The sequence below is a fragment of the Betta splendens genome, chromosome 4, assembly GCF_900634795.4.
Source record: "Betta splendens chromosome 4, fBetSpl5.4, whole genome shotgun sequence".
Classification (NCBI taxonomy): Eukaryota; Metazoa; Chordata; class Actinopteri; order Anabantiformes; family Osphronemidae; genus Betta; species Betta splendens.
In genome coordinates, this window is record NC_040884.2 from 7,815,835 (window position 1) to 7,843,427 (window position 27,593).

Here is a 27,593-nt window from a genome sequence, read left to right on the forward strand (position 1 = left end):
TTTCAATGTGTACTGGCACAAACACTAAATAAAAACGCAAAGAATAACCCAGCTGTGCTAATTTATTAAAGTCTTCTTCAAACAGTTCGCGTAATGGCCACACAATAAATGAAGCAGCCATGTTCATCATAAAAGAACAGTCAAGAGCCATTTTATTGGAAACCCGACCTCCTGTTCTAATTAAACACAGCGTTCTGGTGTCATACTGTATGTGTGGTCCTCAGCCCTTTTACTCCACAACCTCTTCATTTTAAGCCCCTTGTTGCTCTGCAGTTCTTAGTGCTAATGTTTGTACACATTGTACTTGTCTTAATATAAAACATAATTAGATGCAGCAAACACTTTAACAGCTCCTGTGAAAATGTGATACCAGCTTTTGGTTGTAATTGATGAACACAGTATGACTTTACTGGGTTTTGTGATGGTTTCTGAAAAAGAACTCATTTGTGACGACGCAAACAGGAGTAATGTCTCCGACCTGTGTCTTTTACTGCTTAAAGGTATGATGGAGAACATCTGTACAAAGAAATTGTATTTGCTCAAAGTGTTCCAGTGCAATCTAATTATATAAAAATATGTGGTTCTCTAATATGAGAATCGTTCTTTATGTTACAGTAACTTTTCCTCCTCTGAGCAAAAAGCATTTGACCTTTGTGGAGAGTCTTAATATTTGTCTATTGCTGGTCTGTGTGCACACTTCTGTCTACCAGCCTGTTCTAATAGCACAGTCACAGTAAGGCATGGCCCATAGGGTTGGAAAAGGACTGTACAGTAAAATTATTCACAACAGTGCGCAAAACTCATAAATATCAAGTGCTTGCAACCAAACAGTTTAAAAAACAGCAGCCAAGGCACTAAACTAACGTCCAGTAGAGCAACAATACTCAAACAGAGAATTCATGGCGCTTCAAAGTAGAAAAACACACACACATATTTCTCTGCTCCACGAAGCTGTACACTGTTCTTTCCTAAAGGCCGTTTGGATTTTTCTTCATTCCTCTGAAGGTGGCGCCAAAACTCCTCTAAGAGCTGAGCTCGGCTCTGACTACGTCAAATGCCATCAACGAAAGATAGAACTTTGTACTTTCTGACACAGACGACAACATAAAAACCAGTTGTGAACATTGTTCAGAAAATAGCCTCTAAGGTGGTTTGTCAACACACTTGCAGTCAATATTTTTGTACAACCAACCATACCATGTGTGGAACATGTACTGTCTATCTGTCTGTAGACTTAAAATATATTACACCACTTGTCAGATAAGTGTTTGGGTTTTGAATAAAACATTTAGGTTTTCTTGTTGACATAAATGGTAAATTAAGTATAAATAAACCTAGAAGCACAGTTTCTATCCTTGTACTGTAAGTATTTACAAAAAATACAACACCTGCAGAAACGACACACGTGACTGGATGTAGGAATATTCATGTCTCCTTGTTTTGCCAGATGAATTTCATAATGAGCAATGAGTCCATTTCCAATGGATGGTGAGGGAGGTTTGGTTTTGCACCACTATCTGGCTTTGGGCAGTCTGCTGTTCAGATTCCTCTGGTTCGCCAGGTTGTTCAGGACACAGTTGTTGGCCAGCGATGCCAGCTTAGAGTTAATTGCACCCTTCCTCTGCTCCCAGCTGCACTCATCTCCTTCCTCCTCAGGATCCTCATCCTCATCCTCCACCTCACTCTCTTCATCGCTGCGTTCGTCCCGCTCGACCTACGGACAAAAGGCAAAGAAGCTGTGAGAAACGGGAAACAGTGTGACTTGGAACCCACAACTCCACATGCACCCCTCTCACCTTGCCCATGAACATAAACTTGTAGACCATGCGCAGGATGAGATAAGCCCAGAAGACGTGCAGGACCTGCAGCACTAACAGCAGGACGTTGAAGAAGTAGTAGCCAAAGAAGGGCTCGAAGAAATCAAGCGACACCACCAGGGTTGTGTGGATCACTCTACAAGACGACAGGACAATATGTGATTGGGTAGAATGAATAATATCATAAACATAACTTACACAAACACTCTTCTAGAACTAAAGAACAGTCAGATGGCTTAGCTTCAAGTGAAACCTTGGTTGACATTGCTTCACAGTAATCACTTCATCTATAGATGATTGTCGTTAATAGATAAACATATGTGCAGTTTGCATATCTGAAGTCTTACTTTCCAGGAAACACCACCAGCCTTGTGACCAGGAAGACGGCAGCGAAGATGACAAAGAGTGAGTCACACAGTCTGGTCCAGCCGGCATAATGAAACAGCTTGGCAGACTTTTGCAAGAAAAGGAAAGGAAAAGGAAAAAGGAAGAATTTCATCAATTCATATTATAGTCATTCATAATAAAATAGGAAATGCACAGCTAATGCTTAAACGGAAGCACGTGGGCACCGTGAGCTCCAACAATGGAACAAAATTAAGGGTCCAACTTTAAATCTAAGAACCAGTTGCAACAAAGGAACCTGAAAACTATTTGACTGCAGCATTACTGAACATGACCCAGGTCTCCTCATGACGCGCCAGGCACCAGACGACAGGTGGAGCACCACATGTTTTCTTAGATCTGAGATAACTGATCTCGATCTGCAGACGCTATCTGAGCGTGAAACGCGACGCCCACGAAGATCCACCCCAGAAACCAAGCACAAAGAACCATTGTCTGATTGCAACAGTAGCAGATAATCATTTTACAGTCAGGAACAACATTTTCAATTTCACCACAGCTCATATTGTTCTTTATGCTGCTCAGTTCATACCAGACACACAGACATAATGTTTTACACTGTAAGGGAAAGTTTGAACACGGTGGGTGGGTTCCAGTGAGGTTTCCTGTTTCTGTGGGCAAAGCGTTTTTTAACATTCTCAGGCACAGTGAAGGAGACAACTAACGTATTAATGGAAGCTTCAATATATATCATCCACGGATCTACAATGACGATGGCTTCCATCCTGTTCCCCAAAAACGTGGAAAGAGACAGATGTGATGGAGGAAAAAGCCCCAGCGTCGTTATGGAAACAGGAGAAGCAGGACGTCTTACCTCCAACAGAAAATCAGAAGAGTCGTGTACCAGCATCACCAGTGTGCCAACCCGCACATAGTTGGCACAGTAGGAGAAACCAATAAGGGATATGGTGGCGATGTGATGGATTACCTGCTCCTTGAAATCCTGGAACACACAGACCACCCAAAAGTATAAGAAAGGCGCATTTCACGTGAATCATGAGAATCCAATTTCAGTGTAAAGCTGAAACACCAGAAAAAATCTGTCTCTTTCTGGTTTATGTATAAATGTGAATTTCAGCATCGCTGCAAATCTTTAAAACATGTGTTCTAAGCCCAAACACACGGTCCGCTTAAAGAGTTTAATCTGGTTACAGAGACTTACAGTATGTTGTAACAGCAGATAATACAATGCGTGAGCCTGTGCGACAGAACAGCAGCGTCCTTCAAAGCAACACCCACCTTTCGCTTGACGTCCACAGAGACGCACAGCAGCAGGGACAAATAGAAGCCCAGCTCCAGGACGTAATACCAGAAATGAGGCTTGGACACAGGCTAAAAAAACAGGCGCAGGAGAGAGAAAAACGTCAAAACAGAACATTTTCATAGTGAATGAATCTGTTCTCCACGGGGAGCGCTCGATCATAAGAGCACAGAGGTTTTAAATGTAAAACACTGCACAACAGCTGCAATAAAACAATGGGAGGAAGTCAGACCAGGCAAATAACTGCTAGAAACACATCCTTTCCATTTATCAGAAGCCACAGGAGTTCAGGAAAGGCTAAACGTGGTGTCAGTTATGGCTGCGGGAGCAGTAATCAGTCAGCGAGCTGCGGCTCCACTTTCTCTCATGTTTTCTCTTCATGGTCATGACCCCACAAGGAAGTGTGGCGTCCTGGGAGGAATGCAGACCAGCAGGCCTACCTGAATGCGATCGACGCCGCACACATATCAACTTTCACACTTAAAGAAATCACGTCTGGCCAAACAAAAGGGTTTAGATCGACATCACCATTAGGGAAGTGAAGCAAAGGTCAGGGGTGGATAAAGACTCGCGTCCAGTCGCTCTCGTCTCAGCGTCTGCACAAGCTGCATGGACTTCATAAGCTTGGCTTCCTTTTAAATCTCACCTGATTGGGGAACCCCCTCCAACACTCGGTCTGGTCCCAGAACCACGGAGTCTGGAAGAGAACCGGATGAGGGAGTCTCATACAAAGCTGTAGCCAGCTTATTATTCAAAGGTATCACGTGCTACAATCTGATTCAGTGTTAATTCAGGAGAAGTGGCCAAAGAAGGCTTACGTTGATCAAAGAGGCGAGGCCGGCCGTGAAGGATGCGAGGTAGAAGACGAACCGCCAGCTGCACACATGAGATAATTAGCATCCAGCGTAGCCGCCGATGCTCCGGCTGTGATGTGAAACAACAGCACTTACGAGGCCTCGCAGAACTTCTTGGTGTTACTGGGCCGGTCCTGGTTCCGTCTGTGTCTGAACCAGGTGTGGATTTGTCTCTGTGAGAGTCCACACTGCTTCCCCAGACTCACAACCTCGGTCTGAAAACACACCACACGTACAGTGTTTCGCATATGACAATTAAAGGCCTGGGAACCTTTGTTCAGCACAAATGCAGCTGGTGAAAGTTCATTGTTTTAATGTTTAAATGACTATTTGCTCTGCCTTCTAAAGTCCCCTGCTCTCTCTCTCTCTCTCTCGGTTCACAAACAGTCTTGTTGCTGATGAAAAGCTTCTTGTTCTCATGGAACAAACTCTTGTGCAACCCAATTACAACAGTTTCTTGACACAGAGCCACACGGGGATAGTTTTTGTCATATGTGTAGCAGCACCTCCCTCAAACCTGGGGAAAAACAAACTTCCCCGTTCTGAGCCGATGACTGAATATTGCCAATAGCGTCAGGCTGCTTCATCTGTTTCCTCTTGTGTGTGTGTGTTTGACCTGTCATTTACATAGCAAAGCGCCAACGCGCCACACGGGTGCAGCTCCTCGCACAAAAACGCTGCATTTCCATGTTGTGACAAATGGCCCACAAACTCATCACGACAGGTTCTCATGGACTATTTTATTTTCTAATGATGTCAAGTCGCGTCCTGTCCTGTCAGGTCACAACTCTGCTTGTTTTCAAAGGACTGTCTGTGTCGCAATGTGGTTGTTATTCTCAGTTTGCTATTATCAAGTCTCCTCAGGCAAATGTTTGATTCAAGCATGAACTGTGTCACAAATATATAAGGAAGAATTCAGGCTGATTTCCAAGAAAACTATGAAGCTCTTCAGTCATGATATGATGAACCACACCCCGAACCCCCCCCCCCTTACTGTCCAAGCTGTTTTCATGTTGGTATTTGGATATGCAAATCAGCAGAACACTTGTACCTTTGACTCACTTCTATTAATAAATTAATAAATACACTCTCTGCTTCTGATTTGCATATGAGTGTCAATATGTGAACCCCCCACAGGTACTTTAACTCCTTCATCAACCATTTACAACATTTATTTTGGGGAGTTTGCCAAAGTTAAAGCAGCAAAATTTGAAAACTGACTGACATTTTGTTAAATAAAACAATACAAACTTGTGATGGTTGTCGACTGTTCTGCTTGTAAAAGGTCTCCAACTTTGGGACAGAAGCGGCTCGAATCCGAATCCGATCCTTCACACCTAAATGTCTGCTTAATGGGACAGCAATGACCCTGAGAGGAGAGGAGAGAAATGCAGCGGCTTTAATTTTTATAAACAACTCCATCATTCTATTGGGATGAATGATTAATGGGATCAGCAGCTGCCCAATATGTGTCAAACACAATACAGAGTAACAGGATCGTTCCTCGTGGCAATTTGGATAAAGCAGGGCCACACCCAAAGGCTTATTGTTACAGACAGTCTTTGTCAGTAGCTGATATGGCATCAACAGACACCTGATCTGCATGTGTGTGAGCGACGGAGATAAAGACCGAGCACCAGGAACAATGTGTGTGTGCGTGACCCAGGGAGACGTGATGATAAGGGCGTGTGTGTGTGTGTGTGTGTGTGTGTTCTGTAACCAGACTCTGCTATGACCTTTTCAAACACTGAGATCCCCCCTCCCTGTCCACTTCAGGATTATTATCAGTGAGATAGAATTACACACACACACACACACACCTCCCAGCTGACTGATCAGACACTGACTTAAATTCTATAATAGGATGAAAGTTCTAATGGTTTTTTGAATTTGTTCTTCAGATAAATGCATAAATAGCAAAAGATAAACATTAACACACACACACACACACACACACACACACACACACACACACACACACACACACACACACACACACACACACACACATTTTAAAGGGTTGGATCCAGTTGGAAGGAATGGCCTTTGCTTTGTCAGCAACTGTCTGCTGCTACTGATGCGTCTGATCTACAGCTCATCCTCCATCTACGGGAGCGAGAGCCGGGCACAAGGAGGCATTATCCTCGGCCACGCAAGCTACTTAGCAGGCAGCAAACAGCCGCTTAATCAGCCATGACAAACTAGATGCAAGTGAAAATGCAGATCCCTTTGTTTCTTAAAGATTTTCATTTCTGTGGCAACCGTTTCAAAAAAAGGAGCCACGATGCTGGAATCATCGCTGACGTTACGTGAATGCAAATATGGCCTTTCACTGTAATGCTCACGGGTCTGCCACAAATAGCAACAACCTACACCTTCAACCTCCCAAAGCACCGCTTGCTGTAATGACAGCTAATCTTACCTCTCAAAGACATATCTGACGGCTATGAAGGCGAGGGCCAGCGGCAGAGTGTAGACGAGATCTCTGGGAAGAGGAAAGCGCCCCTCGTCCTCGCTCAGCGTGACGTCCTGCCAGCGGATGCCGGGAGGAAGCCAGTACTCGTCCTTCCACAGCCACTCATTCAGCAGGGCCTCCATGCTGGGGAGAGGAGAGGAGGGCCGGCTGGTTACAACACCGATGCCAGCGAGAAAGCCAACGAATACACTAAAAGACCTGAGAAGCTTTTGTTAAATGGTATAATTCACCGGCAGTAATTATCGTAATTATTCTGAAAAAAATAGGAATAAGGAGACGCCTGCATTTCCCACGTGGTGCTCTTGTTGTCAAGCCGTTGATCTAAAACCAGTTTATAATCACATCATCACACTGAGAAGCGGGGACAGGTGTGGCATATTTGCCAAAACACATGACAGACACTATCAATTATGAAAATGAACGCTCGTGAGCTTCCTGCTGGTCCAGGATGCACCAGCCGATCGGCGGTGACCATACAGATACAGACAACCATCGTGGGCCCAGATCCAAGCGTGCATCTCACGCGCACGCGCACGCACACGTTACGAAATGCAACGCTCAAAGCCGATCGGGATTGCGTCCAGCCTCACGTTGATTGGCACAGATTACAGCGGCGATGCACGAGCGCCTCGAAGCTCTTACGCAGTCTCCGCTGCAGCGACAAATGCGTGGGAATAACAGCGAGGAACCGCAGCGGACGCGAAGCAAAGCGGAGACAGCGAAACGAGGCCATGAGGAACAAATACGCAATAACACAATTACCAATTACAACGATTAACCCGCGAAATCTGGCGGCGCGTCGGTGTAAAGCGCATCCCTCTGCAGCCCGGAGCCCCACGGCCCATCGGCCGACCGTCCGGCCCGAACCTGCTCCACCTCCATCCGCTGCATGTGCCAGAACCCGCAAACGTGCCTCCTTTCTCCACATTCCCAGAAACGCGACCACGCATTTACCTGTGCGACCTCCCGCGATGAAGATGCGACGCGTCCAGCGGTTAATGGGAGAGGAGGAGCGACACGGACGAAAGCTGCTCCTGCTGAAGGCGGAGAAAGAGAGAGCGAGAGAGAGAGGGGGAGAGAGAGAGGGGGGGGGGAGCGAGAGAGAGAGGGAGGGGGAGAGAGAGAGAGAAAGAAAGAAAGAGGGAGAGCGAGAGAGAGAGAGAGAGAGAGAGAGAGAGGGGGGGAGAGGGGGGGGGAGAGAGAGAGGGAGGGGGGGAGAGAGAGAGAGAGAGAAAGAAAGAAAGAGAGAGGGAGAGGGAGAGAGAGAGAGAGAGAGAGAGGGAGAGAGAGAGAGCGAGAGGGAGAGAGAGAGAGAGGGGCGCTGTCATCACCAGCACCGTTCTCATCCTACCGTGGTTTTGTCGTGAAGATAAGCGGTTTGGTTTCACGTCTGAACACATTCCTCGATCATATCGTCGCCGTAACAAAATAACCCATTTTGATCAGGACGTGAAAATGTTGTACAGCAAATGTTGTGGTTATGGTTTCGGGCACGTGGCGTTTGTTTTTGGCTAAATCAAAGAAAAGGACAAAAATACATGTCACTGACTAAATCAGGTTTGAGTGCACCCACGCACTCCTCCGTGTGTGTTTCAGCATTCAGTGTAAATGTGGTGAACCACACAGAGACATTTATGTAAGTCTGTCTTCAGAATTCTTCAGAAAATCCAACTTAGTGCCATGTGTCACATCCTTTCCTCTGCATTTACCTCTCCAGGTGAACTGAGGACAGGAGCGGGTGAAGGCTGTGACATCATCAGGTTGTAGGAAAATGAATAACGTCGCAACAGAGAACATCCAAGATTAATCATCCAACTCATTTCAACCTGAATCCCTCTAGAACCAGAGGTGCTCATGTGTGTGTGATGTTCCCACACTGGTGAGAACACCCTGGACGTGTCAGGCCTGCGCTGACACGATCAGAGCATCATCACGCATGCATAAACCCGAGGACCTACCTGATCACGCGCGCCAGACCGAGACTTTACCTGAAGCATTTACTTTGAGGGAGGCTTCAAGTTCCCAAGACGTAATTATGTGGCTCCGTGATGAGTAACTGTAATATGTGGTTCGATCGATCAGGACACAAACTGACCCTGACGAATGTCTCACTGAAGCCATTTAAAACTGAGACCATGTTATAATAAGTGCATGTGTGATAGTAATGACCAGACCAGTATGACAGGCCCTTTCCAGCAACAAACGAGCAAGTCTGTGGGTGAGATACCAAACACAGTGTATTTATTCACCTACAGAGTCTAAATAAGGATCACTGAGGTGCACGTGCCGACGTCCCAACACTCGCTGCCTCCGCGGGACCTCGGTGACCTTCACAGCTCGATTCCTTCACAATAAAAGCTTTTTTTTCTGTCTTGCTGTGACCTGGAGCCGCACCGGGAACCACAAGATACAAACGCAATACACAGTGTAAATATAGGCCGCGTGCTCTATAATTAAGGTGGCAAGCGAAGTGAAAGGACTCGCCCGTAGAGAACACATGTCGGCATCCTCACAACAGCAACGCTAGCACCCTGAAACACAAAGGTGTTTACACTTTTTATTTTATTAGCACTGAGCCTATAAGCTCAGCAGATTACCACCCCGAGTCGAGCGGCGCGGCCCTTTGTCAACAAAACAACAATAACAGCCGTAAACGACCAACAAAGGTGGGGAACGCACACAGGAAGTCAGCAGCAGCAGCAGCGGCGGCGCCGCTGGGCCGGACTGAGCCCAACTGGACCACAGTCACGTTTGAGCCACGGCCGGGGGCGGAGGGGGGCGGAGGGGGGTCTCTCCCCGCAGTGTGGGGGAAGATGGCTGATCCCGTGGGCCGCATCCGATCTATTAGCACACATAAAGGCTAATTAGCTCAAGCTGTCGTTCAGCTGATTTCCGCTGATCTCTGAGCGCGGACACACCCCGACTTCCCCCTTTTCCTCCCTTCGTGCCAGGTGTTCCATCGACTCCCTGCAGCTGCCAACACAGCAGGACCTCTGATCTCATCTCCCTGTCGAAGTCTCCCGGGAAGCTCTCACGTGCACGTTCCCCCTCTTTTCCCCCTCCCCCCCTCCCCCACTTATTTCTCTCTTGGCGCATTCCTTGATCTTTCCGCTGTTTCTCATTCTTTTGTCTATTGTTTCTGGCGTATTTTCTCCCTCTGACCCCCCGAGTGAAGCCAGCTCTACTGCTCTCCAGGCGCCGCACCTCCTCGTATGAACACACGCTAAGCTCAGAGACAATTGGAGGCGCACAGTGGAAGCTCTGCTTCTGGGGCAATTATCTCTCACAGACAAGATTTGACCTCATTCCAGCGAGGGCCAAGAGACGTAATGCCACATTGTGCCAGCAGAGGGCGCCGGATATCACAATCTGAAAGGAGCCATGTTGAGATTTGCCCCATTCATAGAAAACAATTCTTTCTTCATTTGCCATTTAACCAGTTGAAACTTAAAGGCCTGGTCTTATTAATGCAGCTGTCTGAACAAACATCAAATAATTAATTTCCAGACGAAAACAACAAAAACTACCTTCTATGTGGCCTCATGTGATGAAGCAATATTACTTTCATGTGCACTTGCATGCAGGAGAAATAAGGAGCATTCATTAATATGTTGTGTGGTAAAAGTAAAGGAGCAGCTGGTCCAACGGCTGTATGTGTATCCCTCCCATCGCATTTGTGTTTGTGCATGTGCGTCCTCCCATCGCATGTGTGTTTGTGAGACGGGCCGTGGCTGCGCTTCCACTCTTCAAGGCGACCTGAGGAGGTAAACATCATTAAACCCGCGAGGGAGTCTGATGGTCGAGTATAAAGTCAGCTACAAAGCCTCTGTCACCCACCTGTTTACGGCCTCAATTAGCAGGCAAACGTCAAGTCAGATGGAGGCTATGTCATCGGCGGTGTCTGGCGGAGGGTGGGGGCGGTGGCTGGCCTCTCACTGTAAAAGCATTTAAATGACCCCGAGGTCATAAAACATCACCCTTCCGGAAGAAGCAACCGACGCTAAGTTCGTGTTTGACACAGTATGAGGAGGTGGAGTCCAAAAAGCAAATTCAATTTAGTCTGACTTATTAAATCAACTCTAAAGGTCAAATGTGTGTTCGCCAAACCAGAGCAAACAGTTCCTGTGTCAGAAAACAGAAAACAGAAAAAAGGTCAAAGGTTACACTCTGTAGAAGTCTAACGTGACTGATTGTAAACTCAGACATGATTGTTGCTTGAACTTCCATTTGATACTTGTACTTGTAGTGAAAAAGTTAGACATTCCTCCCCCTTTGGATAAAACGTGGGAGCCTCAGACAGAACAGGACACCGCGTCCTGTCGTCTAACATTTGCCTGATGAGACGCGTTTGCTGTTCCGTGTGTGTCCTAAAATAAAAATATGACGCTGCTCCACCGTCTGAATGAGCCTGTAGCACATGCTTGATGTTAGCGGCGAACAGGGCTCCCCTCTAATAAACGGGCCTTCGTGCTGTGCCCTGTGGGTCCTCATTCATCCCCGCTGCCTTCAGCTGCGTCTCCGTCTCCCTACAGGTCGCGACGCGCTCGGCCGCTTCTCATTGTCTCGCAGTGACATCATCAAATTACTTACAGCAACAGGGCTTTCATCGTCACTGCCGTAATCATTATCATTATCATACGAGCATCACGGCCTGTCTGACTGCATGGCATTTGGCTGACTTCCTTCCCTTTCAGGAATGAAAAAAATAAATAAATACAAAGAACGCCGGGATTAAAATAAATGGAGGCCGCGAGGGAGAGCCCGGGTTCAGGTGGCGTCGAGGCCCGTGGGGCGGAGCGCGGCGGATGATGGATCGGCAGCGGGGGTGAGGGTGCGGAGCTGCCGAGGAGCAGATTGTAGCGGGCGGTGATGAATTATGCCATTCTTGAAGTCGTCTCGTCATTATCACACAAGCATCAGCTTTATCATCACATCGCCATTATCTGGTGTCATCGTTCTCACGGGGCGGGAGACGCGTTATCACCAGCTGCTGCTCTGACCCCCCCGTCCCGGCACATACCACAGCGGTTACTGTAGCTCACGTGCCGCAGCTCCGGGGCAGTGGACCGTACCGAGGGCTCGCGGCCATCCGACCGGTCTCTCCACAGCAGCCGGGAAAGTGTCGCGAATGCCTCACAGTCATGCACGCGAAGCCTAGAATCTGCATCAGCCGCCGCCGCGTTTTGTCCGTTAACCCACTTTTCCTCTCCTCCTTTCTCCTCCTCCTGCTGTGCGTATGAAGCTGAGCACGATCCCGGTCAGGAATTTGCCCTATATCACTGGAACTGGGGGCCGTCGCTGCAAATCACATGACCGGTACCCGGAACAGGCCTTAATGAAGACGGACGGGCTGGAGAGAGTTGTCAGTGGGAGTCGCATTCCTCAGGCGAGTCCCCAATTACAGTGATCACAGGCACACATCCATACATGCTCACACGACTACACTATGGACCAAAGCAAGAGGTGACACACGTTACCCCACAGGCCTGTGTAATATGAAAACACACTGCAGCTCTGAAACATCAGAGCAGTAAGTACATGTGGAGTTTTTACTGATCAAGTCAACTTACATGGAGGATTTCTGACTATGCGGAGCACAATCAAAGCGCCAGACTTTGCCAGATGCTGGAGACCACACACTCGCAGTCACTCAGCTCTTTGCTGTAACTTCCATGTAACTCTACAGAAGGATTAGGCCTTTGGTGGCCAAGTTTACGCTGTATTAAGTGTTTTTCAAAGCTTTGGAGGAGTGAAAATTGAAATAACCGCAAACATGATGAACTGACCCCCGAACAGCCTCGCAGACGTCACACTGGGTCTCAACCGGGTCTGGGACTCAACCAGACACACGAAGCAACAAATATTGACGCTTCAGAAAAGGCAGAGCAGAGCAAACGGCCTTTCATCTTGACCAGACCCCCCCCCCCAACATCCCACCCCCCGGGCACTGCTTTCTCTACGTGGGGGGCCCTCCACACTTCAAAGGGCCCCGTGTGGGCGCCGCATGGGGCGCCGCAGCCGCAGCCCAGCTGAGCCGGGTGGCACTTGTCAAGCAGACAAATGTCTGAGTGTGACTGACTTCTGATTAGAGGTGAGGGAGTTAGCGAGCAGTCATGCAGTCCTTGCAGAGCAGCCTGCTCCGCTCACCTTTCTGTTTCATTCCTCTCTCCTGTTCCACACATTATTTGGTGACATTAAACGTCTCGTTAGGCCTCTCTGTGTTTATGCTAAGCTATTTAAAGAAGCTAATGAGCTCTTAGCAGAAGTGACTTCCCTTCTTATTAGGCCCTTTTTCCCAAACTACCTCTTTAAAGCTCCCAGCCTTAAACACAGTAATTAGCCACACTGACACTCGTCTTAGGAGAAGCAACAACTGGCCCTGACCGTGAAAGTCAATGGAAATGTGACATTGCTGGAGTTTAGAGCAACGAGGTCCTCGTGCACTGACTGCAGGCAGGATAGTAACTGTGTGGGTCAGCGCTGGATGCAGAGAGGACACACGTTATATGGACGATGTGGCAAACACAGCTGCTGCCTGTGTGTGTGTGTGTGTGTGTGTGTGTGTGTGTGCGTGCGTGCGTGCGTGCGTGCGTGCGTGTATGTGTGTGTGTGTGTGTGTGTGCGTGCGTGCGTGCGTGCGTGTGTGTGTGCGTGCGTGCATATGAGGGGACCGTTTGTATATATTAGAGGAGAGGAGTGTGAAACGTGACTCATCTCTTCACGTCTCACCACTTGTCACTGCATGCGCTCGGTGCCTCTGCCCTAAGTGCCACCCGGGCTTTTATTCTGAAACTCCTGGGTGGTCTATTGATACGCTCTCCTAACAGGCCTCGGCGTGTGCGTGTCTGAGAGCAATAGAGGCCTGACCCTAAACAAATGATTCACAGACACTTGTGGGGAACAACATCATTTATTTGTGTTGATAGAGGGACATGACTTCAGTTTCTCATGAGGGGGATCACTGAGGCATTTTCTGCATTTGTTTTATTAGAACTCATACAGTATCTGCTTTGGGTTTGTTCCACCGGGGCTTTCAAAAGGGTCTCATTTACTTTAAGCCCTCCCTTTATCCCCCTTTCGTTTTCGTTGTACATTTGGCAGATACGTCGTCTTTACCTGTGACTCCCGGTGAAAACAGCTGCGGCCGAGCGAGAAGCGAGGCAGCGGCAGGAAGGATCCGAGGGAGGGATGGAAGGAGGAAGGAATGCTGATAGGCAGGTAGGCGAGGAGGATGTTCCAAGTGCCTCAGCATCTGTTGTCCAAGCCTCTAATGATCGCAGCGCAGCAGCACCCGGCTGCTGGACGTCCTCCCTTCTAGTCAGCACAGTTCTTTGTGGCTTATTTAAACAACTGACAACAAGTAAACAACACACACACACACACACACACACACACACACACACACACACACACACACACACACACACACACACACACACACACACTCTAATAAATTGGCCGAGCGGGTTGTGTGATATTAAAGATGAAATCATTCTACGTGAAGGCCGCTGGCTTTGATGAGCACATTCCCCGCAGCTGCCTTCACCTGTGCTGCAGACGGCCAGTTAACATTTATGGATAAACATTTATTCTTAGCTGACAGAGATCGAAGTGTGTTTGAAATGGGAGACAACCAGTGTCCAGATGGAGCCAATTTGTCAAATTCGCCTGCAATAATAAAAAAAGGGCTGTTATGTTTAGAGTATAACGTTGCTCCGCTGCAATATTTGAGCGCAGCTTTAATCCTGGTCATCCAAGGTAATCCTCTGGACATGCATGCGCCAACTCAGCAGGTTATGGTAAAAGATAAAAAACATGCTTTGTTACATTTTATTATGCTGTAATTATAACTTGCAGCTGGAGTTTGTGCACCGAATGACCTTGAACGCCTTGAATTTAACTACTGTTTACGTCCTGTCTGCATTGAGATCCAAAGATTCTCACGGGTGGAAGTCGGGATAAAATGTAAATTTATGTTGCGCAGCCAGATGCTGTTTTGCACAGTTTTGGAAGAAACGCGATACATTCCTCCCTGCTGCGATGTTAACTCTTACTGTGCCACTGTCCCACATCTGGACAGTTTGCTGCTGATGTTATTACAACGCGTCCTCACAAACGCTCAGTGGGACATACTGTGAAAAGGCACTCTGGACCGTCCTAGACAGAGCGGGTGGAGGAGTCAGTGTCTAAATATATACATATATGTGCAGCATTGGTGCCAATTATTCGGCCACTGGAGCAGAACTGACACGTTTACTGCCGACTCAAGTGCAAACTGCCTTCAGTTTCCACAGCCGTTTCCTGCGGCACCGCTGCCCCGGCGTCAAAGCCTAGAAAGAGACCTAGGAGGTCTGGACTCCATGGTTCGGCCATTTTCTTCATCTCAGTGTCACAAACCTGTGCAGTGGACCAGAGGCCAAGGAGGGTTTGTGAAAATTTAAATTAATTTAATATATATATGAATCTAAATCTATAAAGTGCTTTTGAATATGATGAGGGCACATGGTTCATATTATTTATTGTGCATCAGGGCTCCTCACAGAGAATTGGCCCTCGTTAGTTGGGCCGAACAGAATCCGCCTGCGAGCACAGAATCCGCTTCACAGCACATTCTGCTGAGCGCGGCGGCCGTGGTGGGAATCTGTGGCTCGCGATCGAGGACTCACAACGCGCACGTGGTCGAGAGCGGAGAGAGGCAACAACTGCAGTCGGCTCAACGGTCGGCGTGAGAAATGACCTCACCTCATCAGAGTCGCCGCTTCCTCAGGAAAGCACAGGAAACGGGGAGGAACCCCCCCCCCCCCCAGCACCCGCTGGAGAACCCCCCCCCCCCCCCCCCCCCCCCGAGAGAACGCTGGAGCCCGACAGAAAAGCATGGAACCCGAGCATATACGGACTGTTGGACCGTCTGCGCATGTAAAACACATAATATGAGAAACATGAGCGAACGTTGGGGATAAACATTTAGCTGCCGCTGCTGCTGGGACAATGTGCGAATTCCTGTCGCTGTTTAAATTCCTCTGAGAGAGAATGTTTTATGCTCCTTTGAAAATACAAAGGACTTTGCAGACATCTGAAATCCATTAGCGCCTCAAACCCGGGCAGTCTGAGGATTCTTTCCGCTCTCTTGGAACCTGCCTGCACTTCTTTCTTCGCCTCTTTAAGGCTTTTCAGTTCTCCCCTCGTTGGGGGCGACTCGCTCTCTGCAGCCGCGGGGGGTGCGGGACATCAGAGCCCTCATCCACGCTGTGGTTGCAGTAGAACCGAGCGCTCCATCTGCAGCTCGCACAGCCCCCCCCCCCTCCGGCCGCCTCCCACTGTAGGCTTTCACGGCCGTTACCGTGGCCAGACGAGCTGTGCACGTCGCTGGGGAGCGACATCACGTGCATCACGCCGCCTTCCCCTCCCCCGGCTCCCACTGAGGGGACGTGTGAGGCAGGTTGCTCGTCCTCCACCTCATCCTCTGCGGCCGATCTGCAGATAAACGGAGCAGCGTGTTCGTGCGTCGTTTTATGAGAACACATATTCTCATCCCCTCTGAACACTACCACTCTCTGTCCCTGCTCATATTAGACTTTGAAGTCCCGCATTCCTGTGTCGCTGCATCACCAGGGCAGCACAGCTGCACAGGGCCGGGTCTCTGGCTGAGGAGGAGCTGCGCTCAGGTTAAGGTGAGGCCAGGAATGCCTTCCCGCTTAGCAAGCGCTGGCGCTTTTGTGAATGGGCTTGTGTGTTTGTTTGTGTGTCTAATCATATTTTCATCCATCCAGGGGAAAAAAAAACACCGGTTGACCACGACCACATGATTTCCAGCTGGGAGCATCTCAAGACCCAGTCACACTCCACCCTGACCCCACAGACTCCAACCACAAACCCCAAGACCATGATGACACTACAAACCACAGTCTAATTCCCTCAGCCCCACCTCACCACACACACACGCACACACACACACACACACACACACACACACACACACACACACACACACACACACACACACACACACACACACACACACATGCGCTCTTATGACCTTAACATCACCTTCGGCCAAAACCTACGTGCTGTGTGGAAAATCAGAACTATGATGATGTGCTGTACACAAACAGCTGGATTTCTGTTTTTCTTCCATCGTTGATGACTTCATTTGACTGGTCTAGGACTGAAAACACGCGTACGACCTTTGTCCTCCAATGCGTCGGGCAGCTTCCAGAAGTGTTACATCGCTTTTAATTATAAGAATTTTTGTTTCACCATTTAGTTGCTTGTTCTCTTGAGCAAAGGTGTATCAGGTGCTCATGACAGCAGCCACTCTAGCTTAGTGTGAGTCTGTGTGTGTGTGTGTGTGTGTGTGTGTGTGTGTGTGTGTGTGTGTGTGTGTGTGTGTGTGTGTGTGTGTGTGTGTGTGTGTGTGTGTGTGTGTGTATGTGTATGTGTGTGCGCGTGTGTATAAGTGTTCACAAGTTCCAAAACGACCGTGTGGAACATTTTGTTCAGACCTGAGGTGAAGGCTTTTAGAATCTGAAAACTGTTTATGGATTCATATCATCTTACAGTCAACTTGTGTCAGTAAACGTCTCGCAGCGATGTGACAAAGTCGAACTGGTTTTTGCTGCTCTGATGTTGTACTGTAACACTCCAATGACCTTGATGACGTACGCCGTGTCTCAATGGGACCCCCCCCATCATCACTATCATCAACCATCCTATTAAAAATAAATCACAGAAAAGCAGAATCTGAGCCGCGGGCGCGTCTCAGTTAATTGCTGCTGACAGGGACTCACCTACTTATCTGTCCGAGCGTGACCGGCTGCTTGCGTGACCAGGAACACGCCCCGCGTCACGGCCCTCGTTTCTCAGGGTAACACTGTATTTGACATTATGAAGGAACGTTCAGCGTGTGTTTGTAGCTCATGTTCGTTCCCTCTTAGCGTCAGTAACGTATGTGTATACAGTATTTAACCTAAACAGCGTGACCTCCTCTATATCCGCTGACCCACATTTGCCCCGTGGGCAGCGCTGCTCTGTGACTAATGCTGAGCGTGAAGCCCTCCCCGCTGAGAGCGAGGCTGTCGTGGAGGCGATTTGGCCCCGTGATGTCTCATCTGGCCGGACTGGAGACAGGCTGAAGGCCCACATCAGGCTCCGCTGCTCTCCCCTTCTGCAGCCAGCGATCGGGCACGGCTTCAAGAGCTCATTCAAGGCACGAGGGTGAGACAAAGTAAGACACAGGTTCCAGTTCCGTACTAGGGTGAGTCGTACCATCGTATTACGGTCCCGCTGGGAATCTGGGCTGTGTGTGAAAAGTGAGCGAGATGCAGGATTTAGGAGCGTGCACGACTTTGGTCATGTGAGGATGATTGAAGCCTCGTCTGGTTCCTGCCCGTCATCCTTTATTCCACGTGAGCTGCACAGGGGACCCTGAGCTTGGCAGCACAGCGACACCGAGCCCCCAGCTTCCTGCTCTACGAGGCCGACCGCATGCAGTCATAGCACAGTCTGGTCCATGTAAAACAAATGACTTGCCTTTGTCAATGCAGCCGCCACAGGCCTCACCGCACGTCTCGCAAGAGCCATTATTCTGTCACACACTTACAAGCATTAGACCTGAAAACACGAGTCCCGCGTCATCTTGAAAGCTGCCGCTGACGTTGCCGCCGTGTTTGCGTGTTTGAGGATCATCCGACAAACACAGGCTCAGCGCACACAAACAGAGACGTCTCCTCCTCCACTTTAACGGCCTCCGCTGGAACCTCCAGCGCCGTGACGGACGCGCCGCCGCTCTCGGCTGCTTCAGGCGGCCTGTGTTTACCTTAGGCCGAGATGCGGCGCGTCTGCGAGCGCGCGGGTGTTTACGCGTGACTAAACAAACGTATGCGCCGGAGACGGGAGTAGGAGGAGGAGGAGGAGGAGGAGGAGGAGGAGAGGAAGGGAGGGCCGGGGAGCCAATTTCCCTGGACGGGGAAAAGCACAATACCCACAGACAGTGAAGTATTCGGCCTGATCGCTGCCTGGAGAAATGTGGTTCTGTTTAGAGTGGAGAGGGAGGGACGGCCGGACGAGCGAGCACAGAAAGAGAGAGAGAGAGAGAGAGCGAGGGAGAGAGAGAGAGATAGACACACACACACACACATCTAAGGGTCTCCTGCTTTGTTCCCATCCATCCCAGGCTTTCACTGTGTCAGTGTGAGACAGTGAGACTCCCTCAGAGCTTCTGCAGCACACCACAAATCACCCGACCCGGCTGCACGTCCAGCGCTGCATGTTCCCCATTAGAACGACGTGCCGTGTTGAACGGGCCGGAGCGAGAGGGGGTCACACGTGCGCCGCGGTTTGGGCGTCGGAGAATGTAACAATGGCCGAGCGTGATTTAAAATCCTCCCCGGCTGGTTTTTACCGCTCGCTGATCAAAACAAAGCCAAATGCTCATTTATCAGTGAGCGCAATGTGGAAATGTTCATGTTTTCGAATAAATTTAAGTACTTCCCCTGATAATTAGAAGTGGTTTTACATCATCTTCTCTCCGGAAACCCCAGTCCTGCACATGAAGTTCTGTAAATGTAGGTCATGCCAAGTCCCGTAGAGACAAACAGTGTCACACACATGGTTGTAATCACACGACTTTGTTAATCTTTGTGTTGAAAACTGGCTGAAGACGATAAAACAAAACAGCCGTTTTCAGGCTCATCCGATGATGCTGAGGGAAATAAATGTAAGTGCTTCCAGGTAAGCTTCTAATCCACATAAAGCCCTATTGTGTAAAAACTATTTATGGCCTCGTGAAACCCGTGTGTGTCGACTGGTCGACTGTCCCCAGCAAGCAGGGAGTGTGCTTGTGGTTCCAGCCACACACCGGGCCCGGATGATGGCTGCTTCTCCTGGGGACCCATCGGGTTCAGTGGAGGAAGGACTAGAACTACAGAAGCTGTTCCCGTCCATTTATTGGCATCATTAGTGCTTCATCGTGTGATGCTCCAAGGCTGAATTTGCTGAATTTCATGGACGTTGATGTCACTTTAGTTGGAGGCAAAAGAGTCTTTTATTGGTTCAGCAACAGTGACGTTCGACTACAATTAGCTTTTCCTTCCTGGAAACCATCAATTGTGTTGCACAAATGCATGAAAAGTGAAGTAATCCTGTGGATAATGAAACAGCTGAAAGATTCCAATGAGAAAATTAAGAAGAATTAACTCAAAAGCAACATTTTCCACTAAGTTGCATTAAATATGCATTTAATCACATTTCATCTCCTACACCACATCTTATTTAAGTCAACCTTTATACCTTCATACAGTTCAGTGAGGCTATTTTGATGGGAGCTCAGCTGCTCAGCCGCCAATAAACCACCCAGCTTCTCTCTCTGTGTCTCTGTTGACTGCCACCAAAGCACAAGGATGCGCCAATCAGTCAGACTGGCTCAGACTGAAGCCGTGGACCACTGCATTGGAGCAACAGGGAGAAAAAACTGTGGATCAGGCTATGCCATGAGCCTTTGTCATATTTAAGTTTACCTTCAGCATTAATATGTAAATACGCCCCATTCATATGAAATAACGTGGAGTCTCCCTATTAACAGGCTCATCTTCCACAGCCCGGTGTTTTACCTGCTTAGCAGTCACCAGAGACTGTTATCTCAGGCTGAAGTAGCCCGGAGCGGTGCTTTTTCCAGGGTGATGATAGTGGAGCAGACTTATCCACAGTGGGAAGCTGTAGCTGCTCGGCCCCTGTTATAACAACTCTAGGAGTCTTGAGGAATGTGGGTTTGTCCTGCAGTCCATTACTACCCCCTCTCTCGTCTCTGCCTCGCTCTGTGTCCCCTCCCCTCTCCCAAACAGGGCAATTCCCTAACTTTTCTCCTTTTTCTCACAAGGCTATAGTCAATATTCCATTCCGGGGCACAGATCCTCCCTCAAATTCCGACTCTGGGCGCCTCGACGCAGAGACACTCCAACCGTTGCAAGGTATTGTGCTGCATTATTGCTCTCTTGGCATAACAATGGGGTTATCAATGCTTTTGATTGCGACTATTGTTAGAACAAACGCCGTTTTCACGGGGTATCGCCTCTCCAACCAAAGCCCAATAAATAACCGTGCGGCGTCAGTTTGAAGGATAAAGACGCGTAAAAGCGGATGAAAAAAGTTTAACGGAAGTTGCATTTTACCGGCTTTTTTTGGGAACTGCAAGGCGAGAAAAACCCCCGGACAGGCGGTCACGTTTCACAGTTCGACTGCCGCTCTCTTGGACTTTTCCTAATGAGCGGTCCTGGCGAGCACCGCGGAATAACGCAGCCCACTGACCCAGTTCGGCCATCTGGCATTTCGTCGCCTTTCACCGAGCTGATGCTGCGTTTTTCTCCATTCATAAAGTCGGCGGTGACTTGCGGGGCCGGCGGCGCTGCGAGATCGTGGAAAAAACACGCTTGGTTTCCTGTCACCTCGCGACAGACTCGTTAAAAAAGGTGTTTCATACCTTTCTGGCGTGGGAGCTGGTGTCTCTGCGAGGCTACGGCCGTTTAGACTGGAACGTGCCTCAAAGTGACACTTTATTTATAGGACAATATATTTACTAGTCATGTGTGAATTATAAGCTGCATCGGGAATATTTTTTTATGCTCATAATAAAATAATGCTACTTTGTAAAGACAGAAGGGTTCGCTCCAGAGATGATTATGATCATGAGAGGATTCATGAGTGCTTTACCTGCGGTGGTGTTTTGACAGCAGTGCTCCCACTCGCTAATTGACCCAGCATTTCTTTTGTTCCGCGCTGATCCCGCCTCCGTCCATTTCTCCTATTGGGAGCAGCTTCAGTTTTTATGGTGGGCTTGAAACAGATGTACAGTAAGAGCATTAAACAATGGCAGATAAAACGGGGCACAGCTGTGTAGCTGGCATTCAGGTAGGCCTCATTATTGTGCTTTCAAGAAGGCTCGAAATATGAATTATGGAATAATTATGGACAATTACAGGCTGTGTGCACATAGACTTTCTCAACATCTCTTTATTCTGTGGGCCAGACACTTCTCATCTGTCTCTTATCTTGCATTGAAAGTCGTTCTAGTCAGTGGGATGTGCAGACATATTTCTTTTTCGTTTCTTGTCCAGCCCAAATATATAATATGGTTGGATCCATGGCTGGAGGGCTGAAGGCTGGTTCTGCTGAGTTTTTATATCACCGGGGGCCCACAGTTCACTCTGAAACCTGTGGTCTATAATGAGGTGGAGAAGAGAAAATAAACCTCATGACAGCCCAGTCCAGTTGGACTCTGCGTGTTTTTATAGTTTAGTGTGCCTTCGATGGGCTTGTGAGATTACTTCTGGGGGTAGTTACTTGATTTAGAAATTCACCTACTAATGGGACTAATTCAATTCTGCTTGTTTATGTGAATAATTATTTGGGTTCCAACTCAGCTTGTGACCCAATAAAAAGCAGTTTCTACTTATATTCATCATTTTGCACAGAAAGGGGCTTGTAAATTGGGTAAGATTGTAAAAGTAGTCTCACCAGATTAAGACAACTTCTTCTTTTGTTTCATATTAGGAACATTCTTGTAATGACACCAAACATGCGATTAAAAGCACTGCTGATCCCTGTCATCGGTTCACTGTATGACTTTTCGCTCTCTAGTCTGTACATACACTATTTGGTGTCTGTGAAGTGATAAACCACTTATGGGAGTGCTTTGAAGTGCAGCACAGTGAAAACAGACTTTTGGAAGCCGGGACTTCTTTTATTTTCTCACATGTTCTCCTATATTCACTCCCAGCTCATATGTTTTCTCTTATCGCAATAAAACCAGCAAGCACGTCACAGGCACGAAGACGCAGTCACTGGATAATTCACTTTTAAACCTTTTTACACAAGGTTTTCAGGCTTAGAACGTACGGGTTGTAGGACCTTTGAGAGATTTGTTCTAATGGTCTGTAAGTGTGTATTTGCAAAAGTAGGTCTTGCTGTTGAAGTTGTACTGTACGAGGTCTCGTCTGCTCCCAGAACACACTGCTGCTACTTACTCTTTTAGTTGGTCATGTGCAAGAAAGGCACAAGTGTGTTTTGTTGTAATCAATATTCAATGCTAACTTACTATAACAACAAAATGTCTTCTGCAAAGCTTGCACAGTTTTTGCAAAAGCAAGTTTGGGAATCATATTAGGGCAAGTTTGAGAGGTATTTCCTATGTCTGAGGTCTTTTTTTCTCTGTGTCCAGGCCCTACTGCACCAGGACTTGGTCTGGGTCCAGATCCCTTTGCTCAGCCTGGGTCCATACTGTGGAAGGAGACTCAGAGTGCGGTCGGAGGAATAGCCAGAGCAACCAATGGGATCAGGGAAGCAGGCTCAGGTGCTGCTGGGATGGGTGGCCGCGTGTCTGGCGTCGGTCCACGTGGCGGGCGCTGAGACCGGGAATGGACCGTACCAGACCAGCCGCTTCACCAGCACCGTGGACCAGAGAGAGGTGCAGCGGGTCCGACGCCGGGGCCAGGAGACGCTGAGAGGGTAGGAACCGAGTCACTGTCTGAGCTCAGCCCAAATCAAGGGCTGTGCATTCAGCCATACAGGTAGTTTTGCATAGTGAGTTCAGGAATCCTGTTTCAAATCCAGTAAAATATAGATGGCTTTCCCATCTTTACTTTTCTGGCCGCTCTCTTTCAACTGCTGTGCTTTCTGGATCCAGGCCCAGCTCGCCTACTAAATTATTCTGCTGAATACTACCACATTGTTTTCTAGAAAACAGCACGTGTTCCACTTTAACAGGCAGGTTGGCTCACTCCACTCGATTAATGTATTTACAGCAAATTAACATTTTCATGGGAACGGATCACAGGGGAAACTTTTTTTGCATGACCTGAATCCTAAGTGTAATAGTTAAGCTGAGGGATGTGATTTAGTTCAGGATTTATGGGGGGGGGTTGATGTTTAAGCTTAACCACTGGGGAAAATGACGTTTGGGTACAAATAAACATACGCTTGCATATGTGTGTTTTTAGAGGTGTTGTTTATTTGTTAGTATGAACGTGGGGGGTATCCAGTGAAATGAACTGCAGGAATCACATCCCCTCTCGCCAGCTGCAGCTCCCCTCCTTCACCCGTCTCCTTTCACTTTGTTACTTAAACAATGTCTGGGTGTGGGATGTATGTCGATGTAGCAAAGAGCTTTCTCTGTATATTTCACCACTTCTCAAAAAAAAACAAAAAACTAAGAAAAACAAAGGATGTTTTGTTGGGGCCTGTTTTCGGTGTCTGGATCAGTTGTTCCAATCAGACTCCCCCATCTGTCCCAGCTTATGGCTCCCCCAGTGCCAAGCCACAGGAAATGAGGTATTCCTATCACCCAAGGGGGGGGGGTATGAAAAGGGGCATTTGTTTCACTGCTGTAGGTGACAAAATGGTAGAGGGAATGACAGAGGAGGTTCGAAAGGATGCTCAGAGATGAAAGAAGAATGAATAAGTAGACTTGGCGCCAGTCGAGTGTTGGGTCGGTGTTAAATGGTGATAATGAAAAGACTGATTGCTGTGATTCATGCTATCTATCAAGAAACAAGCTTTATGGGAGTCATTCAGTCAAGCCAGGAAACATTGCACAAACATATTAGAGCCATCAAATACCGTGTTGTTTCATGAGAACAACTGTTGAAATGAAAATACCCAAGCAGTGATTGGGACTGTTTGACAGAACGCCTTTGTAATTGTGTTTCCTGGATTTCGAGGTGTCACCTGGCAACCGTCGTTTCAATTATGCGAGCCGTTAAGGATTTGCCAAAGCAAACGTCTGTAATTTGCTGAACTGATACTCGGTTGCTGTCGTTATCTGAGTGTTGCTGGCCTCAAACGCGCGGCGGTCCGAGCGTTCGGCCCGTTCGCGCAGCAGCGCTCGCCTGAGTCTCCCGTTGAGCTTTGGTGTAAATCTGGCACCACTCACGGTGGACCGGCAGTAGCGCTGGCTGGGTTTCACATATTTGGTGTGGGAGGTGGAGGGAGGCTGGTGTAATGACGGTCATTACGCCGGCCTTGAGCCGGGGAGCAGTGTTTATTTTCTGGCTCGGTCTCCGTATCCCATGGTCCGTCTCTGGCAGCGCTGACTGACTCTCATTCATTAGCCCTCACAGCGCACTGCCGGCCGGGCGCGAGTCCCCTCGCTCTCCGGGCCGCTGAGGCCACGTGTGCGTTTCTACCTTTGGCGTTGCAGTTATAGCTTTCTTTTGGGCCAAGGGGTTTCTACAGTTGCCCGTCAGCTTGGCTCAGCGGAGACGTTTGGATGCTGGCTGCTCTGGTAGACGTTACGCCACAGAGCAGACACGTTCACTCATGTGGCTCCCAGGATAATGTCAATACCACTCTGGAGGGTGCTCTCGGTTCCGACTGCCATGGCATCAGGGCTGTGGCCACTCCAGGTACCAACCCAGAACCTTTGGCCCCTCATTCACTTTAAATATGGGGGCAGTCTGACTTTTCAGCCAGTCTGACTCCAGCAAACAAGCAAACTATTGAACATTTGGTACTATTATCACCTTTATGACAGTTACAGATGAAAAGCTTAGAATAATTACCTTGTAAAAGTAAAAGAAACGAGAGAGCTGCTGTGTAGGACTGGATTAGACATAAACAGTTGAAGGGAAAGAATCCACCCTCAAACCATCCAGAGATGACAAATTTATATTAGAGATGAAAAATTGCCAGGTTCCACTTTAGTTTCGTGTGCATTAGATTTTCACTTAGGGTTTTTCTGTGTCCTCGTCTTGTGCTTATTTACTTGCAGCCTAGGACTGAACTATACAATAACTATACCGTAGGAGCGTCAGTCTACTGCCTACATTAGACACAGACTGAAACAAACAGTCCCAAATGTAGTGCGTGAGCCTCATTATGTGCCGAGCTGCATTTGATTAAAGGTCATTAGAGCTGATCGTCAACAATATGAATCTTTCCACAAATTATCTCTTGAGGCTGGCCATTTATTTTTATGGAAACAGGACAATAAGCGTATATGTCTGAGGTTCGTGTTAGTGGACCACAGATGAAGCTGCAATAAAAGAAGTAAAGCATCATTAGAACAAACAGCGTCGCAGTATTTCGTGTCGATTTTGTAAACAGGCTTCAGGTGCTGTGCTACAGTACCTCAGCGTTTTCCTTCTATCTGAGGGGTCTCAGATGCCAGGCCGGTGACCTTTGACCTGAGCCCAGTAAATTGACATCCACGTACACTGACAGACACACTGACACAGACGCCTGACATGCGGCCTGGCAGCTGAGAGCCTCTGGTTTTTATGGAAACAGACTGTCTGTTGTAATTTGCCACGCCTGCTCTGCGCTTCCTTGTGGGCCAGTGGTTCACTGCTGTGAACTACCCTGACCTTTGACCTTGTGGATTCCTGGGTGGAAGCCCCTCAGGCCACAGCCCCAAACCAGCTTTGTTGATGCTTCTGATTTTACGACTCTAACTAAAGTCCCAGAAAAACTACAGAAACGTCATCATAGGTGAAAATCAAATTAGATCTAAGAACTAACTATACTCATATACTTGGTCATTTTATTCTGCTCCAGTATCTATTTTTGCTTGATTCTGCGTATCTTCCCTTGAATGAGGTAGCAGCCATTATCCCTTTATTCCAATTAATGGCAGTTAACAAGTGATCCACAGGCTGGAGAACAACTTCAAAGGCCACAGAAGGTCTAATCTCCTTTAAATTGAGCCTGAACAGTAGGATTCTTTAATGTCGAGCTAAAGTCCCGGAGCTTAAAGAAAGTATTTTCCTGTGTGTTACTTTCTGTTTTGCTTCAGCCTCGTCTCTGTGATAGGACTGGCATTGACCTCAAGGACCCAGAGCGAAAGGAAGGAAAACAAAGCAGAGCTCTTCGGGGTCAGACCCCTTTAATCCTTCATATATTGACATCCCTCCAGACTGTAACTGTGGAAAATCTTTAACACTTTGTGGAAAAACAGATCGGAGATGAACCCGCCTTTGTTGCTTATGAAGTGTTGGAATGCATATCACAAAGCCCTGTTTGCTTTGTGCGTTTGCCCCCAAAACGCAACCCTATGCTGCTCTCTCCTACATCTCCGTATCTGTTTTCCGCTTCGCCTCCTCCTCCTGCTTCCTCCTCTTCTCAACATAAACCTCTTTTGCTTTCCCTCCCACTGATCTCCTGTTCCTTTCCCACCGTCCTGTCTTTCCTACTTCTAACCTTCCCATTCCTCTCATTCTCCTCACACCCTCTCAAACCCACATTCAAGTCTCTCAAATCAAATGGTTCCGCTTCATTGTTACCTCCTCTGCTGACCTGAATGTCTCTCATCTGTTTCTCCACCTGTTTGCCTGTTCCTCTGTCCCTCACACCATCTGGTAATGTGCTCGGAGTTGTGTTTGGGTCTTCATCAGAGATTCAAACCCCAGCTGTCATCGCCGTCCTAACAGCCCCACGCATACATAGCTACATGTAGACAAGGTGCTGAGGAGCTCTGACATGAAAACCTGCCAGGTATCGGCAGATTTTTTGTAACCCTTGACGGCTTTGAGCTTTTTCAATTCTCATTCCTCTCTGAATTGTTAAAACAGCTGAAAGTTGTGTCAGTGCATCTTTGGAAGTGTTGTGTCTACTTCGTTCTTCCCAAACCTCAGTCAGTGTCAGGAAACACCAGGTAGTCCAGCATCACTTTAAAGCGCATGAATTATATACTTGAGGACGGAGACCTTCAACACTAATGATGAATAAAGACGTGATCCTCCACCATGAGCGACTCCATGAGCGTGTGGACCAGAAGTATTTACCAAGCTGTGGTC

At 48.0% G+C, this 27,593-nt stretch overlaps 2 protein-coding genes across 4 annotated transcripts in view; one reads left to right on the forward strand and one right to left on the reverse strand.

Moving 5' to 3' along the window:
* Nucleotides 1-44: 44 nt before the first annotated feature.
* LOC114853371 (ceramide synthase 2-like) lies at nt 45-7,903 on the reverse strand. Of its 3 annotated transcripts, none has more exons than XM_029146679.2 (11): nt 7,768-7,903; nt 6,760-6,936; nt 5,589-5,706; nt 4,434-4,552; nt 4,302-4,359; nt 4,130-4,180; nt 3,462-3,554; nt 3,037-3,165; nt 2,165-2,271; nt 1,797-1,953; nt 45-1,714 (listed from the first exon to the last, which is right to left on the reverse strand). In XM_029146679.2, the coding sequence occupies exons 2-11, from the start codon at nt 6,933-6,935 to the stop codon at nt 1,514-1,516; spliced, it is 1,209 nt and encodes a 402-aa protein (XP_029002512.1). In that variant the 5' UTR covers nt 6,936; nt 7,768-7,903; the 3' UTR covers nt 45-1,513. The 3 variants fall into 3 exon arrangements, with proteins under 3 accessions (XP_029002512.1, XP_029002510.1, XP_029002511.1); XM_029146677.3 differs by lacking the exon at nt 7,768-7,903 and adding an exon at nt 7,576-7,739; XM_029146678.3 differs by lacking the exon at nt 7,768-7,903 and adding an exon at nt 7,044-7,516.
* A 12,715-nt stretch (nt 7,904-20,618) lies between these two features.
* Nucleotides 20,619-27,593, forward strand: part of fbn2b (fibrillin 2b) — a 41,069-nt gene continuing 34,094 nt past the window's right edge. The window contains exons 1-2 of the mRNA XM_029148775.3: nt 20,619-20,777; nt 23,024-23,310. Of these exons, the coding sequence (XP_029004608.1) occupies nt 23,132-23,310 (179 nt within the window). The 5' untranslated portion in view covers nt 20,619-20,777; nt 23,024-23,131. The remainder of the gene's footprint in view (nt 20,778-23,023; nt 23,311-27,593) is intronic.

Excerpts from the sequence above, each read along its gene's own strand:
- LOC114853371 (XM_029146677.3), bottom strand. The coding sequence starts at position 7,658 with ATGGGCCGTGGGGCTCCGGGCTGCAGAGGGATGCGCTTTACACCGACG. Across the intron at positions 4,553-5,588 it reads ACAGTCGACAACCATCACAA|ACCGAGGTTGTGAGTCTGGG; the intron begins GTTTGTATTGTT and ends GTGTGTTTTCAG. Across the intron at positions 1,715-1,796 it reads AGTTTATGTTCATGGGCAAG|GTCGAGCGGGACGAACGCAG; the intron begins GTGAGAGGGGTG and ends TTTTGTCCGTAG.